We start from the raw sequence: 20,309 nt of genomic DNA, 5'->3' as shown, positions 1-20,309 counted from the left end.
GCCGGGAAAGGACGATTTTGTAATTTTAGGAGGTGAAAAATACAGCGACATAACGAAAGCCACGGGGTTGTAGTGACTTTTTTTCTCTACCAAATAAATCGTACTACACAAACGAAGCCACTTTTGCGTAACCGGACGAATTGGAGTGTTGCAAATATAAACAAACGGTACAGAACAAAATGAATCCCTATTTCGAACGTTTGCTTGGGTGTGTATTGGTGCATTTGTGCCAAATGTCCTGAACGATGTGTAAAGGAAAATTGTAGTCAGATGTAAAACATATTCTACAGACACGACACGATCTTTCCTTGATGGTGTACACGTCGCAATGAATTTTCATCGTTACGCACAGACACACACACACACACACACGCAGGCAGGAAAAGATGAATGCGAAAAATTGTGTACCACCGGTGTGTGCGTAGGCGTCTGCACAAAGAATGGAAGCGAGGAGTGGTTTGCTGGTACGCAGGCGTTTTGTACATTGGCAGTTTATTTGGAAGTAAACCGTAAAAACCGACAAAGAATCATGGCACGAAGGAGAAGGGCGAACGGAAGCATATTATGAGCATCATTCCCCAAATTCCACAACATCGTCCAAAAGCAACAAAAAAAAAAAGATCAATAAAGTGGAAAATAAACTTCGGATAAAAATAACACCTTCCATTTCCGGCCCGGAATGTTCCGCAGCAAACACACACACACGGTAAAAAGGTGACACATTGGAAGGATAACTCGCTCGCATCGATTTTCCTCCTTCTCGGGTGCAAGTGTGTCTTGGAAGATGAAAATACTTTTAATGAAATTAAACACTCTTCTGCTCTAGTTCACACGGTGGCGAACAAAACAACACCATTTTCGCACACCATCCACCAATAGGATTGGCAATCAATAAATCCGATGCGAACTGGAGAAGAGCGCGCACGAAGGCAGTGCTGCAATTACGCAAAACTATTTTCCATTTGTTTGATTGTTCTCGCTAGCGCCGGAGGAAAAGTTTACGCTATAATACATTCACACGATGACTATTTTCCCCGCGCGGTGAATATTCTTCATTGACGCTAAGCTTCGAATGGTAATTTAGATAATTAAAAATCTTGTTCCGAGAGTATAAGTAAAAACAAGTACAAGCATAGGAATAATATTTTTCCAACAAACCATAAAATAATCAAATAAAAGGATCCACATAGAAACATGTCAGCTACTTGTCTCAAAATTAATAAATTGTGAACTATTGTGTTCTTTTCGCAAATATACTCAAGCTGAACAAGCTCATCAATAATAAGAGCTTTCCGCGTGTTCAATACGAAATGAACCGCGAGTTGCTTGCCACATGCTCCATCAAAACTAGCACAGTGGTACGTTATCCTGAGCAGCTGAAGCAGCTTGTTTGACTTGTTCCTTTTTGTCCACTTTGCTGGTGCTTAAAACGAATTCTGCTGTCCCGGAATGGAATGGCTACAGAAGAGCGTCCTCCTTTTTTTTTATTCTATTCCACTTTGCTCTGTTCGGGGCGGCTAGAAAACGTTTGCCAGCGAAAGGACGTTCTCGTAGAAATAAACGATGTTTGGAAGCACCTCATAACTCATGAAGTATCGATTCGAATATTATTGGAAAATTCAATACATAAAAGCAAAAAAAGAACACGGTTTCCCTCTTCTATCCGCACCAAATCTCTCTTCCCATCGACAAACTGTGCGAAACTTTACTTCGGTACCGAAACTGCTTCGGGCTACGAGCTCACGAGCCAGGACAGTGGAGTTGCACGCTGCACGCGTGTATAACCGTCCGCGGTACGTGACTAAGATAATTTTTCCCAACCTCACTATAACGTCGGCTTTCAGCACTCATCTCATCCCTTATCCGAATGGCGCTTCAAATAGGGAAAAGAATTCTCCAAAAGAAAGCGAAAAACCCTTTTCTAACGAAAAACGTTACGGAGCCCTGCTCGCATCACTGGTGGAGCAAACGAAATGAAGAACGAGGACAGGGCGGTAGCTTTGGCAGCTGTGGCACTGTTCGTATATAATACACGACACACGACGCTCAACCCCTTTCACATGTATCGGGCCTCATCGGGCGTATCCTTTCACTTAAGTCCTTGAAGATATTACGGTTAAAATGGTGTTTCGCTTGAAGCGGTATAAAACGTGGTTGGTCTCACTTTCTTCAATGCCGCCCACGACGCCCCGATTCGCTTTCAGCAAGCGTCCATGGCAGACTCTTTGTCACGAAAGATGAAACGGATGCAGCGCGCTTTTCTCCTTATAACGCTCTGAGCATGTAAATAGCTTTGGGTCTACTTAGAAAAGATGCGCTTCAAACTTGTCGATACATGTGAGAAGCGAAATAAATCAAACAAGTGTTGTAATATTGGTTGGAAAGAGATCTTATTGCTTCATCGAACCGTACCATCGAGATTGTTTCACCGGAAAGGATCAAACCACTCATGTGTAGAAATTGTTTCTCCTTTTAACGAAGAAGAAATCCAACCCACTTCTCAAACATTTTTTTTCGATTGGAAAACACAAATAAACAACCGACATTTTTCCATACCCGCAATAAGTCTCCAAAATAAGATATTTTTTCTATTCGAATTGCATAACTTTAGGGGTTACCTTTTTCAGTGTTGTACTAATTGCATATATTGCTTGATAGTTTTAGTACAAAATCAATAATACGAAAAACGGGAATCGCAACTTCATCGCAAAATTGCCTTCTTTTACATTATTTCCTAAAAAAAGTTTGATTTTCGTTCCTGAAATGATTGGCAATGAGATTATTTTCCTCCATGAACGATATTATTGAATCTACAAACTTTCATTTTGTAAATAGTGAAGGGCGCTCTTTCATTGCTTCCTTCGTACCACGGTTTCCCACTACCAACATCGCCTCACAACACGATGAAAATTGTCACTACCGATGTCAACAATCAGTAAAACATATCTCCTCTTCTCCACTCTACCAACAGAAAGCCACCAGGTCCCGTGAAAAGTCAAATTGTCAATTCAATGAAAATTTGTTCAATACACTTGTCCCTGCGTACAAATGTACAATCGATTCCCATCCCATCCGCTCTCGGTCGCAGGTATTAGAGTGAAGCTTTCCACGGTGTCCTGGGTGTGCACAACCAGCGCGTGTAAACGCCACACGTACCAGTGCGTTCGAATATAAATTTAAATTGCAGCAAACTGAAGAACGGGAGCGGTGCTCTGCATTCAAACAAATTTCCATTCAAAGGTTGTACCTTTTCCCTACATTCTAGTGCCATCGGTTTGAATCCGGTTGCCGATTACATGCCGATTTGATTGCGAAAAGTGTCAGCCTTGAATTAGAAACGGATTGCTATCGGAAAATGGCAAGAGAGAACAGTTGCTCCTCAGCTTTTCGAAAAAACATGAAACGGAAGTGCCGCAAGCGTTTACACCATTGGGACGTGATGGGAAAAGACAGATTGTTCAAACACTCCTCCACAACAGAATTGTGGCCACTCGGTGCCGAATTTTCCTCCACTGATCTTATTGAATGGTCAGTAGCAAAACACACACACACACAAAGGCATTAATGTTTAGACAACTGCCCACATTCCATGCAAGCACTCTACTCGTGAGGGTGGCACATTCATACACAAGGCGCCCTTAAAACCTGGGAATATATTTTTGTCCTTTCCAAGCATGGCGATTTGTCCCGACACACACAAACACAACGAGCCGTTTTGGGAGGGCGATGCGTGCGATTGAATTTATGAATAAATTAGCAAATTCAATTTCACATTTCCGGTCACCATGGCCTGCGATGGTGACGTGAATTGTCTGGCATTGGTGAAGGATATAAATTTGCTGACAAGCGACAGTAATAACACATTGCTGTTGCAAGCTTAGAAAACAGTCGCACAAACAGGGTGCTTATGACATACAGCAGCTCGCCGATAAACTATCTGTTCACCTTTCGAAAAAGGTATATTTTCACAACAACAGCTACCGGAAACAATCGGATCGGCTATCGTCCCTACCAACCACAGGAAGGGTCAATTCTGCAAACAAAAACACACCGAATCGAATACTCCGATTGCACGGTAGGACACATGCGCTAGGGAACACACTACGTCCCGTCTGGATGGGTTATTATGGTTGTACTTTGATAAAAAGTGACACACGGAAGAGGGAAACAGGCTGGTGTAAAGATGGACACAAACAAACAGTTGTTCCACCGGTGGTCAGTACAACAACGGCATGGGTTGGTTCGTCATCTTATCTCCTCAGCTTAATTTATTGGACAAATATTAGCCACCGTCGTTTTCGGACCTGTTCGGTGGTGAAGAAACGAACCCGAACACAGAGACGCGCGCCCTATTGAACCTAATCTGCAAAGCGATACTATACCCTTGATCCTGATGCTACTGAAATTGTATCTATATCACTACACGCCAGGGATTTCGATTAAATGCTGCATTCAAATGGGATTACTATCAGTATTAATTGAGGAATAATTTAGCGAAGGTACACGGCGTAAAGCTGCCACTGACAGTAACATATGGTGAAGGTATTAAGGGATGTACTGGGGAACTGATACTGCCGAAGATTTTAGCACAACTCTAAAACCGTTCCATAATTAGATGGGTTCGCTTCTCAACTGTGAACAAAGAAAAATCCACCCATGGTGTAATCGGTTCTGAATGAACTGTTGGGACTGGGTATGAATGAATTTCGATTCGTAACATTGGAATGGGGCGCTAAATTGCATGCCAGAACCCCGTCGTAAATATCGATCAATATTTAATGGCAACATTCATTCGTTGTGGTACGAAAATGCTTCGATGAGTATGAAATAGAATATCTTACAACTTTTTTTTATAGCATTTATGTTTTAGCTGCGCAAACATTGCATTTGTTTTGTAAATAAGTATCAAATGAATTATAATAAAAAATCCTTATAAATATAATCCCCAAGGAATCCAAGACTGTACATCGCCGGAAGCGCTTAAAGAATGCATGTTTTTTCCGTTTCGCTTTTTCGTGGTGAAATCAAATTAATTTTTTTCTTCTTTTCGTTCAACATTACACACCATTCTCTCAGTAAGGCGCCATCGAAAATACGGGGTTTTTTTTGCGAGTGTCCCGACTGTAGAACCTAGAGAAAGGCAACCAAAATGCCGAATCATTGCCGTTTGCCCAAACATGACATGCGCAATACAAATTCTATCGACTAGCGTCGTGTGCACACAAACGGCCGACGTCGAAAAGGTTGCGGAGATGGTGGCTGGTTTCTCCTGCCGCTACCATTAAGGGACCCACTATAAAATGTTTCCCCCTTTTTGCAAGAAAACCGGCCTACCGAACGGGGCCTTTATTCAGCAAAAGGCGAAAAGACAAAAAGCCGAAAAGGATATAGGCATCTAGCCTGTGGGGCTGTTAAGATGCGGCGGCGACGGTTTGAAGGAGTTGGGGCCATCATAAACTTCTCCCGTGACACCGTCGATACCGACGGCTACGGTTGTGTTTTCCCCGTCCTTTTCTGCGTGACGGTTTCGGTTTCGGTGTAAATGTGTTACGAAAGTTCACTCCACACAGTTTCTGACAACTTCTTTTACCGGAACGGAGTGCGAAAAGCGAACGGGACATTCACCGAATCGGTGACGTCGGGTACCGAAACTGGATTCTATCAGTCAGTTTGACGCTTACGGGATCTCTGCCGGGATGTCGTACCGGGAGGAGGATATTTGCAGATAACGATTCAAATCATGCCCCGTTACGCTTTCCTGCGGTGCTATTTTTAGTGACTCTCATTCGCTAACGTCGTCCACCACCAGTTGTCGCCCGTGCTTGCTTATGCCCGAATATCCGTCCATTTACATATTTCCATATCTTTAGCGTTTTCAACCAAGAGTTGACGACGCTGAGGCAAAGAATCTGTTTCTATGCTTTTTGGGACGCAATGCCTAAACCTTCGTATGGCCACTTCATGATAAATGTAGCTACATATTTTTTGATGCAGGAAAGCTCCTTTGCAGTGGATACGGCTGGGAGTCGAATAGTCGACATTAATTAATCACAGCTCCCTCTTCCATGGCAATTACTGCTTGGCTAATGAGAGAGAGATAGCATTAGTCTTATCAACATGCGAATTCATGTTTTTTATGCCTTCATTCCGTCACGCTACATTCCGGTGCTCGTGATGGATGAACGACAATAATCATAATAAAATAGGGAAAAACCCCACCGAAAAAAAACCCAAAACATACTACGAGCCAAGGTCTTGCCGTTTGCAATGGAAGAAAATCTTTCCACATTTAGCCATTTAATTATCGCGATAAAATAGTATTTGGTGGAACAAGAAAAAAAGAAACATGTCCGCGCTAAATATGATACTATTCTTTTTTGAGATTTTCCATCCTTCACAGCGAAAGGTACGAGAGGTCGTTTGAAACATATTTCATTTTTATTGGAGTAATTTTTTCCCCCATCTTTGTGCTCGACTTACAGTGTTCAGAGCAGGAAGTAAGAATGAAGAAAAATGCAAAATCTAATGTGCATAACTTTAATCCTTTTGCAAATCATTCCTTAAGACATTTTTTTTTAAAAACGCCTAAATGTATGCAATTAGCATGACAAAATTGTCCACTTTTGCGCTATGTTCGGGTGCTCAATTGCCTAAATTTTAAACGACCAATCCCGCCTAACCATAACCCAATTCTACAATGAACTTCGTTTACTTCCGCATGTGTATAATGACACCATTAGCAGATTTAAACTGTTAACTCCTTGCAAAATAATTACATTTTCCTTCAGGGCATCGGTCTTATACGCTTCAAGTGGACTGAACCATTTCAAGTAGCTGGATCAATCTCTCCATGCCAACGCTTAAAAGTAAGATTCGCGCTCCTACATCCGTCATGTGCTTTCCCATCCTGTATCTTCGGCAGTGCACACGAAGGGAACCAGATAATTGGCTTGCTAAGCGACAGACACGGCAATTATGCCTCTAATCAGCGAGTTTCAATCTGATTTTAATTACTCCTGCCACCAGACTCGGAGGATCTGGCACGCGCTAACGCCAACGGGCTTTTGGGCGAAGAAAAAGAACGAATGGCCAGGACATTATTTGTGTGGCCTGACTGCCACAAGATTGCTGCTCGTTTCCATAACACTACAGTAATGGCGAAAAGGGATTAGATTACGATTTTTAGCTCATGCTGCGCCAAATTGGCTCCAGTTTTCGTCTTCATTTCTGGTCCCCTGACATGAGGCCTTGGGGCGCCCGAGTTGCTGTGATAAGACGACAAGGGCACAACCATCCGCAGGGCCGGCGTTGCGTAAAGTACCCGTACAAGATACTTACTCTCGGGCCGTCGTGTACACCATTGCACCGGCATTGCGAATTACTTCTTGGTTCTGTGCTTAATTCCAATTTGTTTAAATATGCAGAAAATTACGACCAAATATTCACTCGGTGGTTGGTGATGTTTTCAGCAGCAACAAAAAAAAACGGACGCGTATGTAACCATATTCCAAGATGCCCAAGGACACACCATGGGAATGGAAGGATAAGACAAAAAATCAACCTCAACGAAACGAGATGGAAGCAACTCACAGTCACATTTCGTACAACACCGTTTTTGCACAAGCATCCACCAAATCGTCCGAAGCAATGTGCGTACTATGTGGGAAGAATGGGATTTCGTTACCTTCATCCGTTGCCGTCCCAAAAGACGCGAACCGTACAAAAGTTTTGCGACACAAACCTGTACAAAAGTGCCATCATGATGCTGTGCGCGCGGTGCACATTTCACGCTCACTGGCTCTTTGAGGTTTGTTTTTACGTTCTTTTATTTTGTAATACATTTTTTTCGGTATCTGCGTATGGCTGCTGTTTGAAGTGGTAAACTTCTTTCCCAGCAAACCAGCAGCTTTTCACTCTTTCATGATGGTGGGTCATTCTGGTTTTTGGGCGGTGTTTTTCCATCTTATCGCTAGGATTGTGAATATGTACCATTATCATTGCATGTGGGTTGGTTTGCATATTGCTTTTTTATTTTTATGATGCGAAGGAGTTTTTTTACTTAAGGATATTAGCATTTTACTGCCAGCTAAATGTCACAAGCCAACAAAATGATCATAAAACATAATTTATCAAATAAATAAAAATACCAAATAAGTGTGCACTCTCAAGGTATGATGTGCCATTATCTATTAATTTGTATTAAAATATTCAACAATAAAAAAACCAACGAAAAAAGAACCAAAAACACTTAGAAGATTGTTTTAGTACAAGTTTTAGTACAAGGTTTAGCACAATTCTATCACAAAGATCAATAATTAAGAATTGAACCAAGACCGGGTGGCCAAACTTCAAAAAGAAACAATTTAAGGGACTTTTAAAATCATTTGCTTCAATCAAATTAATTAGTCTGCATTGTAACATTCAATTAGCTAATTATTTATGATACGCACTATACGTAGTGTACTAAATCGGTTCACTTACCTTGTACAAAAGACGATGCTCCCTTTTGCCGAAATGGAGGAAAACGTTTTTTTCCTTCTAGCTTTTACCAATGCCTCCCGTTCTTTAAAACTGCACACAAAAATAGAATCACGTAGGAGGAAGCTGCCACAGCTCGTAAAGGAAGCAGTGCCGGAAACACAAATCTATCACACAGTCTCACCCAACAACGACACCACCCGTTTCCCTGCTGCAGTTACCCACTGGCACACGATTCCACAATGCACATACGCACACACGGTACACCGTACACCAGAAACACTTGGGTTCGCTTATACGAAATTTCTTCCAGGCGGTCACTTCCGCATCCGGTTCAGGACGATGCCTATACACAACCACAATGTGGATGTGTTTGTAACTGTTATAATTTCTTTTTGCCCCAAAAACGTGGGCCGCACTACAAGCTTTTTCCCTCTGTGCTGTGTGTATCGTTAATCATTAGCTATTTCCCACCGGGTTTTCCGCGTGATCTTGGCACCAACCGACCCGTGCGGTGCTTACGTTTTAATCCTCCCCACTTGCCTCCTTTAACAGACACTTGTACACACACACGTGGTATCAGTGGTACACACAAATAAGTGGAATGAAAGCACTATTTTTTTTTTGTTTTCCACCGCTACAAATGATGGACAGGGTCACAAAACACAAAAAATCTGACACCTTCAGTCACGAATGTTTGAGTGTGCGTTGTGTAGATGTGATTTTTTTTTGTGGGTGTATGTCTGTAAGTTTCTGGCACGGACGATTGCGGTTGATAAGGATAACGGGATGCAAAAGAGATGAACACTCACACTTAAACGCCCCCCGTGTGTGGGTGCGTGTCTTTCGGAACGAACCGGAGAGACCGGAACTAGACACGACGGCTCGGTTACACACCTGACACTTCAAACGTATCTTTCGCTCTGCCTTTTCGAGTATCTCTCGCACCAGTACCAGACGGTACACATCAACAACACAATGGTGTGCCAACGAGATGTGCCCCGTTTGATGTGGAAGGATCTTTCACGAAGGGTCTTTCCCGATCCTGGAAAAAAACGAAGAAATAAGAAAAGTTAGGTTAGTGAGCAATGGTTCAGTGCTACATCGTTCTGTGAAGAGTCGGGAAAATGGTACTAATTTGTACATTTTCTAGAAGCACCGGAAGAACGATATGCGTCAAGACAGTGAAACGCCGAGGATAAGACACCCTTGAACACGTTCCAAATTAGTGTTCCTCATTTACTAGGTAAGGCAACTTGAGCAAAGAAACTCTTGGTGGCATATTTTGGGGCACTGATATCGCTAGTTTGAATATTAGCAAGATACGGTAGGATTTGAAGTAAAAGTGTCAGTAGGTCAACATCGGATTGATTACATAAACTGATCGAACCACTGAACATAAAGCTATTTCTTCCATGTAACCATACATGCTCTGTACCACAGTTATCGTCTCTATTGTCCAGAACAAAGCTTGTTTCACGAATCCCGTAATGGGTCTATTCTTTTCAATCCTTTCCCAATCAAAGTGACGATTAGAAAGTAATGTTCGAATTGTAAGGATAGCCGTGTAACATGCGATATTCTTTCGCCCTCTACACTTTCTACTCCACACCCATACACACCTACACACACGCGCGCACACACACAAACACTCCCTTTGGGCAAGAGCGCACGCCACAAGGCGGCACGCGTGCAACGCAAAACCCCAAAGAGACGGACGAGACTGGCCACACACAACCCAGCAACGACTAGCGGCAACGACTAACTCTCGACTGAACAACGGGATGCCGACCAACGACGTCTACACCATCTATCGACTGTGACTGTGGTCACAGCGTCACTCTACTACGCGCGACCGTGCAAACGATGCCGCACACACCGCCTGGCAGAAGGTTTTTCCTCGGGAAAGCTCGGGAAAAACATCGTCGGACATACCAGCGCAAGCTAACGAACGGGAAAATAAGGGGTGGTATTTGCTACGGTATGTGTGTGAGATACGCAAGCATTAGGCTTGCGGGTGTATCCGTGCTGCACGGCAAAACCATATGGCACCGATGCGCAAAGACACACACACACACCGGCGATCGTGCGGATGTGTTCGAAAGGAAGACCCAACGCATGCGCACCTGTTCACACAGGACATACGCACCGGAGCGCACGACCACAGCTGTATCAACGTGCACACGGCAGTAGTTCCTTCCTGGAAACTGGAGAAGCAAAAAATATGATCATCGCCAGAGAAGACCCGGCATTTTTGGTCTCTTGGTCTACGGGTTCCGAAAGGGACACAGATGACATGCCGCACCAGGATATGCCGCGGACAACCGAGTGACAGTATGTGTTGTACCAGCCATTCTATTCGCGCTCGCTGAAACAACGAATTCCTACAACAACAATGTTATCTCCATCAACCACTTTTTGCCGGTAGATGCTACTCCTGGTGTATGTAGGGCGTGAGGACTACTTGGAGGAAATGGTAAGGATATTTTTTCATCCTTACCGCATATTCACACTTCCTTTGGGTAGGTGGTATCACACACACACACACGGGATGTCGCCTTAGGAAGGCAACATCAGCACCCGCCGGCTTTATAAAATGATGTTCCCCCTTTTTTCTTTGCCGTTATTCGGCCCTTTTGCTATTGCTTCCTCTCGATGGAAAACGACACCAACAGCAATGCCTGTTGGTGTCCTAGAAGAGGAGGAAAAAAAATCTCACCTCCCGATAGAAGAGGATTTCTCACTTCCTTTCCCAACGATTGGGGATGTCTACTGGGTGTCTTATATAAAGCTCGATTTATTTTCAACTTTGTGAAGTTTTAATTTGAAAAAATATGCTGCAATGTTTTTAAATAAAAGGATGAAGGCATATTTCAATTTACACAATAATAACAATAAACTCTTTTTAGGCGAATCCAACAGTATCCTCATAAAGTTACATTTTTGTCGCATTTGTTTCCTCAATTTTCGTGCCTCCAGTTTTTTAATTTAGCCCCATTTCAGGCATGTTCGAGGGACGGTCGTCGCTGAGCCTTATGTGGCATTAAATTCCTATTGCACTTCCGTGTGCAGCTCTAGTCGAGTGTAGCACATCACCTGTCACCATGTTTTGGTGCTTGCCGTGTATTCTCGTACGTCCCACAGTAAGGTTCTTTTTTTCTTCTCTGCGGTTTATGCGAATGGCATAATTAGGAGACAGGTTGGACGACGATGGAGATACACGGTGGTCTACAGCCAGGTGATGGTTGTCCCTTCGTTGACACGTGCAAAGTGACGTGGCGCGTTGTTTGTTCAACTGTTGACGTTGTAACACCTACGTCCTCTCCGTCGAAGTTCGGAGTGCCTTAACACACGAAAGTACGGTTTTCCCGTAGCACCTTTTCATGGACACAATACCGTTTCCTGCGCCGTTCATCAGCACACTTTTCCAGTCCGCTTTGGAAAACTTCCGCGTGTGGAGATGTGTGTGAAGGTTTCCGTAAAGCAAATCTCAAAACGGGTACTTCCTTAACGTTGCATGGAAAAAGGAAATATTACTAGAGTGCACATTCGAGTGACAATTGAAGGGTGGTTTAAAAACCATTCCCCAAGCTAAAAGACAGAAGGGAGACGAATTGATGGAAGCTTGTTCCTCGCATAACCTCACAGGAGAGGGAACAGTAGGCGAAAAACTGGGGAGCACGTGAAAGATATTTGATACACTGACCGCCTTTTTTTCAACCTTGTTGCTTTCCAGCGTGTCTTTTTCACTTTGCCAAAGGATCAGGTCACCGTTGGACGGCAGTCCATCCTTCCGGATGGCCTCGAAACATTGATGGGTTTTTTATTTACTGAAAATCAATATTGATTTCGAACGTCGTCAGCTGTCCCGGTGACACAACACAATTAATTTGCCTTTCGACTTATGTTGCTTACACATTATTACATTATTGGGCGTAGAAGTTATTAATTGTGTGCAATTATTTTCATTAATAGTGATTACAATATTAAAAATTTACATTTTAAGCATGGTAATGATAAAACAAAACTCGGCCAGTTCAATGTTACGAGAATCGGCACGCATCCGTAATTCCTGAGAGTACTTTTACAATTCCACCGCTGTGCGTATTCGAGTGCGCCGACAAATGTGAGCTTTCGTGCAAGCACAGTCCGGGTGTTTCGATGATTTTCCCCGGTGCTGCTGGTGCTGCTGTTGCTGCCAGTGCCATTTCCCGAATCGACTACCGAACCACTCGAGAATATTTGCCTGTACTTTCCTCCCTTCAACGGTATGACGTCAAACGCAAAAGCGCGTCCGAAATCGATTTTCCCTTTTTTTGCACACACCAACACGCTAAGAAAGCGACCTGCCGCTTCCATTCATCTCCTTCCCCAACCACTCCTCCGCACAAACCTCAACCCCACCCAGCTGTACAGTCAAATCCAGTTCCAGTGCGGGCGGATGGCATCCTTCGAATCGAAGCAGAAAATAAAGATAGCAGCAACCGGCCGTATGGTGACAACAGCCACTGAAACGCGCGTTGAATCTCAAAATGATGATCAAAAGATTGGCCCTTAGAGAGCGCGAGCGAACGAACGAAGTGGGAGACGTTCTGCACGAGAACATAAAGGGCGAATGGATGGTCGATGGTGGTGCGGCCACCGTGTGCTGGAATGCTGCTCGTGGTGCAAAAGATGGATAAGCAGCGAGTGGCAATCTGAAATCCCGTCCGCACACAAATACATCCACAGGGAGCGTCGGCATGCAAACGGCCATTGTGGGAGAGGAGGATAAGCGTTCGGAAAATTCGGTGGCCAGCAGGAAAACTGGCACAATTCACGATTCCCGTGCGTTTGTAGTTGTGCATTCAGGCCCCAATAACGGCGCGTCGGTTGCCGCAGCCTGCAGGAAAAGTCTCTGCACAGAAATGTTTATCCTTTAACAGTAGGCCAAATTTAAGGGTTTCCCTCTTAACTGGCCGTTTTGCTTTTGACAATGCAATTCAATATTTTTATAAAGAAATTGAGCAAAGCTTATTATATTACATAAAAAAATATAATTTAGGATATTTCTTCAAGAAGTTTTTAATCTTTTAATAAAATAAATTGTAGGTACAATGTATCTTTCTCTTCAAAAAAATAACGAAAAGTGAGAAAAAATACAAAAACAAACATCACAAACTGTTAATACCATCGATATCGTCCATTTACTGGAAGACGCACTGTTTGTGTCGCACCAACTGACAACGACACACATTTATTTTCTGCTTTTCCACATAAAAATGTACACCTTGCCATCTCTCAACAGGAACGCGCTACCCGTGATTTCCCAACCCAAGATATACCTCCCCCTCGTCAGGACAACTGTGAGTGTGTTGGTTATTTTATGTTGCCTTTGCGTATGTGTATGGGTTGGTAGTAAGAATACATAGCAACAGAGGCTATCGTTGTGTGTGTGTGTGTAACGCTGACTGCTGTTTTCCCAAAACTCACTCATTTGCACACACTTTTCCGAAGGGTTTTTCCCTCACAGATCAATAGAAAAGTTTCGCTCGTAACCACGCCTGAAAGCCCTTTCCATGCAAACGCACACCGATACCAAAAGGCAATGTAGCCTGGTTACGTGTGAGTATGCGTGTGTTTTTATATGTATGTTCTTCAGCAAATCGAAACCAAAAAAAAAAGGAAACCATGTGGAAATCCATTTTTATGAAACCGGTGTGGGCAACTTTCGTGTATGTGGAGAGAACATTGACTGAGCCACCCTGTACTTTGAACCATCTCCAGTGACGTCCTTCGTCTACAGCGGCTAACTAGAAGATGGAGCACGTCACCGGACCGTTTCGAGCCGTTCCATCATGCTGATGATGGTGAGGATAATCACTCCCGATAGCGATTCTGCCGGAAAGGTTGCAGATTATGGAGCATTCTATCGAGGATCATTCAAGACGTTTCGCTGACCTGGCTATCTCCCCTTCCTGCCCATTGTGAACTTTATCGATGTGTGTGTGTGTGCGTTTGTGTGTATGTAAGAATGATGGGGATGCGATAGTACCTATGCTGGAGCAGGGTGGAACCTACCATTTATCACCATCAAACTGCACTTTTGGGATTGTTGACCGCCCCGAGAAGCGTGGGATGGAAAGTTAATGTGCGACCTACTCAGAAATGGATAAGGATTTACACGTATACCATGTCATCGGTTTGCACTTTTTCGTTTGTTTCACAAAACGAACAAAAAAAGAAAAGAAAAATGCATCGCAACGGAAAGGATGTTCTAAGTGAAAGCAGCACACGGGCGAGATTAGAATATTGAGCAGGAGTAACGTGATTGAACATGATGAGAAATAAAATTCCGTAATTAAATGAACGTTCTCTGCATACTGATACGGTGTCCTGCGGTAGGAACAGTAGGTTAAAATCTTTATATACTTTAAATTGTTAATTAGAACAACCTATTTAATTAAATATATTGGATGAAGACTTGGATAAATAGCAGCAGCAGAGTAATGTACTTCTCTCTATTAATAGAAACCTAAAACGTGTTAAAAAATAAACGAAAATTGACTACAATGTTTATAATACTCTTTCGTTATCGATTTCGATTGCTCTTCATTGTTTGATCGATAGATAAAATCCGTTTCCGTTCCGCTGCAGTTAATGAGATCCGTACACAAACCATATCGATGGAACAGGGAGGAATTGCATCGATCTGCCCCACTACCGTACGTTATCATGTGTGTTTAATCTGGAAAAGCGTTTCGTCACGGATCGTTTTTTTTTTGTGAGCCTAGATTGACAGATAATCAATATCACCCCCTAATGGAGCGGACGGAAATGCAGCTCGCCCCACGCTAAATCCCGTACCCCCTGCTGCTTCTTCGATGTATCTTATCAGTCTGGAACGAACTGTGATGTGTGTGTTTTTGTCTTCAGTAAGCTCAAGATTATTCAAATTTCGCAACCACCATCGAAGTAAACAACAGCCTGGAGGTGTGTGCACGGGAGGTAATGTTGGGTTTTTCCCAATGGTCCCGTTCTGTCAAACTATGTGGAACCCCCACCCACTCGCTTCTTGTTTGTTGTCTTGCAGAGGGTGGCGGTGATAAGGTGGTGTGTATGCAAAAGGTACAACTTACCGGGTTTGTATCGAGACGCGGCCACACCGAATCACATCACTTTGTAACACCAATGTCACCTTTTCGTTATGCACTGCACCAAAATTCAGTGGGGGGGAGCACTCTCTCTCTCTTCACATCCCGCTTTGTTATTTTCACCAAAGATTATACACACACTTTCTTTCACTTTGCTTGTAGCAAGAACCGCACTGCCCCCGTGTGTATGCCGAGATGCAGGCGAACACTGTGACGCGACGCAAAATTCGGTACTACGGCCACGGTGCGCTTGTTCGATTATCGCACACAAAGGAACAACGTCCAGCGTTGACCGGGAGAAGGAATGCGACCCTTTTCCGGTCCAGATTTCGTTGGTTCAACACAAAAAACATCAATTCTTGCACGCACCAAACTTGCGAGGACAGAAAATAATGACAGCGACGATGGCACGACGGGATTTTGACAGTTGCCATCGTTTGACAGCGGCAGCGCACAGCGGGTCTGCCCCATGAGCTGTTGAGAAATTTCAAATATTTTATGCTTATCGTTAATATACGGAAATGTTGTTAACGTTATGTTCAAATATTTACAATGAATCAATATTGAAATTAGTTTGCACGTAATAAGTTCAAAGCTATTAGTAAATAGCTATTTTCATATTTATATCGTTAGAAATTAATTTATCGCGTTTATGCAAGCAATTGCCTTTGTGAGAGAAAGAAGACGATACATTCTTCGTGGAACATAATCGAAAATGATTCATATTCTAGCGTTTTGAATGATTCAATTGAACGTGGTGTTAGAACTAGACTGTAGTGAACAAACTTTACGATAGATAAACGCTAGTTCTTATTTCAGATCCGAATGGGTAATATCGGAAGCCGGAAACTTTAAAATGCCTCATGTTATTAGCCGAATCCTGCTGTTAAATCTTGTGTTCTTCGTGTTGTGTATCAGTGACTGTATCGGTATGTTATAAATAGCTTGTGAATAGTTTTCTAATTCAATGTTTAAATCCGATTGTAATTTAATTGCAAGTGTCCGAGCCCTATACTGAGCGGCTCCGCATCTTTGGTCCGCGAATTGTGCCAGAGTACAGCGCACTGGCGTTGGAATGTGAAGCTGCAGTACATGATGTCCAAAACGAAAGCGTAAATTGGTACTTTTCGGACAACATGAATCCTGTAAAAGTTCGTTTACAAATTTCTCACAGAAAATTGATTTGTTTAGTAAAAGTTTGTTGTTTTTTTTTTTGTATTTTCAGCTAAATACAAACATGCTGAACACAACAATCAATGGGAAAAGTGTACTACAAATCAAGTCCGTGTTGAGACAACAGACTAACATATTTTACTGTTGTTTGGGAAATTCTACAACCATTTGTGCTACACACAGCGTGATCGTTCTATATACAACATTAGATCAACATATAATGCGCCTCAACGATGCAAGCGGTGTTCTTTTGCTCACCCAATCCCCAGAAAGTCCACCAAAGCAATATAGCCATTTAGGTTTTGCTTTATGTTTGCGTTACAGATGGCAGTTGGAAAATGTAGAAATCATTTCCTCCTTCGACACCGTCGCTTCCGATAGTTTTTATAACGACTCTATCGAAGAGGAGAATGATGACAAGCATCTATGGAAGCACATTTATTACAACGTGGAATATAATGCACTTAACGGCAATCGATTTTTTGAGATCAAATTTACTAACAACGTGTCCCACACAACATATTATTTGTATCTTTCTTTAAACGGTGCAGTGAACTGTTATGCTACTAGGCATGATAGTGCATTACTTACACGTGTATTTTACATTGCAGGAAAACCTAAACCGAAAATGGATGATATGATATTTTTATCAGACGCGGAAATGATCGAATTACGATGTTGGGGTATAGCAATTCCTGTGCCAAAAGTGACCATTTCCTTCACACCATGTCCATCGCTTGAGTGGAACAACTGCAACAAATCAACGGTGACTCTAGCGGAGGTAAAGAAAACTGTTTTTAAATCTATTTCGTAGTATGGTTAGTTTTCTTTGGATTTTCTTTCCCAGTCAATCTCCTACAGCAGCAGCACGTGCTTTTTCAATGAAAGTGTGCAAGTACCCGGTCAATATTTAACATCCGGAATAGTGCACTGCACAGCTACAAATACCGAAGGTACCTCCTGCACGCGTTCTAAACTGTTACAACGCAACCAGCGAGACGTCATGATGTTGTTAAAGTTACGTCCGAGCACCGTGATCTATACTGGCGATTCAATCACCGTCCAATGCTTCGTAGATCGTTACAACTTCACCAACAGTTTCACATTCCGTGCCAAAAATGAACGACATAAAGTGCTGGGACAGCAAGACAATTTCAATTGGGTGGCAAATTTCACGGTCAATAATCTTACTATACACGACAACGAAATAGAATGCCAATCGATGCATAACAATGGTACTTTGGTAAAGAAAGTTTTAAATTTTACAATTGTACGACCGTATATAAATGCTCAGCAAACGGTGAGACATGTAATAGCTAAATCGGACATACCACTGCTTCTGACCTGTAATGCAACCGGTAGGCCTGTGCTACAGTATCGGTGGTTAAAAAATGACCTTCAACTTCCCAACACAAACTTTATGATTGTGATAAATGCATCAGAAGATGATGAGTTTGATTGCTACGCCAGTAACAGAGCAGGAGAGGTCAGGCTAAGGTGGGTAATATCAAATTCTACTCAAGCTAGTATCGACTTCACTTATCAATTAGCACAGGCAGTTACGCTATTCCTAGTAGTGACAATGGGTCTCGTTTGGTGTTATTTTATAGCTGAAGAGCTATGTACACTTATTAAACTTCAAAGAGCCATCAGGAATCGTGAACTATATCCGTATTACTAGTACTCAAAACAGCACTAAGTATTCCCAATAAAGTATTTTATTACTATCGATCTCTCAATTTTATTCTTGTTGTACAAAATCCCCTTACTTGACTTGACTCCCCTTAGGACTTTGATCTTTAAAGAATCTGGTCACACTCTGTATCACTTTTGTCCACAAGGAGTTTCCGATTACAGTGGGAGATATCAGCCCGCAACACTGGGCGACCAAAGTTCAAGTTCGATTCCATGTCATTGATTACAGGTACACCGAGAGATACGAGAAACCATTTCTTGCGACTCAACCAAATGGCGCTGAGTGAAGAAGCGTGTAACCGCACAAGCATTCCAAGCCCATAATCCCAGTGCTAAGGAAAATTTGTTGTAAACATTGAGGTGGTAACATTATTAATTACCGCATCGCAATATGCTAATGAACGTTTAAACCTTGCTCCCGACCCGTCTTCATCGTTCGTAAGTGGTGATTTTTTTTTACCAATATGCGGGCACGTTTCCCACGCATGTTGCTACAACCTCGACCACAAGACGGAAGAACTGATAAGCTAGAAACAGCTTCTTGGACAACGTTTTCGACAGTTGCAGCAGGAGACGGCTGCCGTTTACTATTCGACCATCGACCTCCTTCTTTCAAAAACGGGGGAATGTAGTAATCTTAGGCAGCGGGTTGATGCGGCATGAGGGTGTTAATGTTAAGGCAATATTTACTAGGCCAATGAACAGAAGGCCATCTGCGGAAGGGCCGAAGGGCCAGTGTCAGTGATGGTTTGACGGTTGACGTCAGAACGGCGCACTTTGCCCGGGGAGCAGACTTCGTCGCAGAAGACCGAACGATTATGTCCGCAATCGTCCACTTTGCGGTGGAAGACGAGAACCCCTTAGGGTGAGTTCTTTACCATCCTTTTGATGTGGTAATACATGGGAGGGGGTGGTATGTGGAGAAAATGGTGTTTGTTTTCGAACCGCCTACAGGGTGTAAACGAGAGCGTTTCCTTGCCACGCGGGGAGGCCTTACGGGTTCTTATCGGCTACCGTGTTTGAGTGCAGGCGATTGTTTTGCACTTTTATGATTGAATGGGAACGCATCTACCGCGGAAGGCAATCCGTTCCCGGGCATACGCACATCCTACAGATGATTGTGGTGTTGAGAGTGAGAGTGAACCATTTTTGACATGTTTTTCACTTCATGATCGTTGCATCACTGATCCTCTTTCGCTTTTCCTTCAACTCCTTCTTGGGAGGTTTGCCGAGGAAGTGACACAATTTGCGAATACATGCCACTGTGTGTAAGATGAAAACGACAATTAATGGTTGGAAAGTTATTTCATAATTTTCCACCACCTACGTGCATCTACTGCTGAACCGGTACATCCGTTTAACATTAAACGGTCAATGTCAGGATCCGCCGTACGGTGAGATGCCGCGTGTGTCCCATCATCTCACAGCACGTCACGTTGTTGCAGGTAATAGGGCTAGCCAATGTCTGTCGCGCTTCTACGGTCTAGCGAAAGCGGAAGTGTCAAGCTCGAGGTTTGCCGTTAAAGCGGCTAAATTAATGGTTCGCTCGGCAGCGTGCCTGGTACGCAGGAAGTTACTATGTCATTACACGTTCACGACACCAAATCACCGTGTCACGGGTAGTAGGCCGAACAGGTTAACAATTATTGTTTGTGAATGGGACTGTATATAAGCAGGAAAAACTGGGAGCAATGATTGGCACTCGTACTGATGATTTGTATATAACCTCCACATAGTGCTAGAGCGAACATACTTCCTGCTTGCCACAGTGGCATACTTTACCGGTAAAAGCGATCGGCACTTTACAAGATTCTAACCCAATGAATTTGT

The 20,309-nt window shown here is 43.1% G+C and overlaps 2 protein-coding genes across 8 annotated transcripts in view; one reads left to right on the top strand and one right to left on the bottom strand.

The window, feature by feature from the left end:
- LOC125763505 (stress-activated protein kinase JNK) overlaps positions 1–20,309 on the bottom strand; it is a 278,718-nt gene that overhangs the window by 40,615 nt on the left and 217,794 nt on the right. For 2 of the 5 annotated variants that reach the window (XM_049426767.1, XM_049426770.1), the window contains exons 1-2: positions 15,597–15,991; positions 8,482–9,523 (exon numbers count right to left, since the gene is read on the bottom strand). The gene's annotated coding sequence lies outside the window, so the exon portion shown is untranslated. Of the gene's footprint in view, positions 1–8,481; positions 9,524–10,100; positions 10,325–15,596; positions 15,993–20,309 lie in introns of those variants that run through there. The other 3 variants (XM_049426771.1, XM_049426768.1, XM_049426769.1) reach the window with 3 other exon arrangements.
- Positions 16,085–18,861, top strand: LOC125763441 (uncharacterized). 3 transcript variants are annotated; one of them, XM_049426653.1, is made up of 5 exons: positions 16,085–16,540; positions 16,611–16,762; positions 16,837–17,329; positions 17,396–17,565; positions 17,632–18,855. In XM_049426653.1, the coding sequence occupies exons 1-5, from the start codon at positions 16,468–16,470 to the stop codon at positions 18,463–18,465; spliced, it is 1,722 nt and encodes a 573-aa protein (XP_049282610.1). In that variant the 5' UTR covers positions 16,085–16,467; the 3' UTR covers positions 18,466–18,855. The 3 variants fall into 3 exon arrangements, with proteins under 3 accessions (XP_049282610.1, XP_049282609.1, XP_049282608.1); XM_049426652.1 differs by having other exon boundaries at positions 16,611–16,756; positions 16,837–17,565; positions 17,632–18,861; XM_049426651.1 differs by having other exon boundaries at positions 16,837–17,565; positions 17,632–18,861.

This window comes from Anopheles funestus, chromosome 2RL, assembly GCF_943734845.2.
Source record: "Anopheles funestus chromosome 2RL, idAnoFuneDA-416_04, whole genome shotgun sequence".
Lineage (NCBI taxonomy): Eukaryota > Metazoa > Arthropoda > Insecta > Diptera > Culicidae > Anopheles > Anopheles funestus.
The sequence above is the reverse complement of the archived record's forward strand: the minus strand, read 5'-3'. Positions and strand labels throughout refer to the sequence as shown.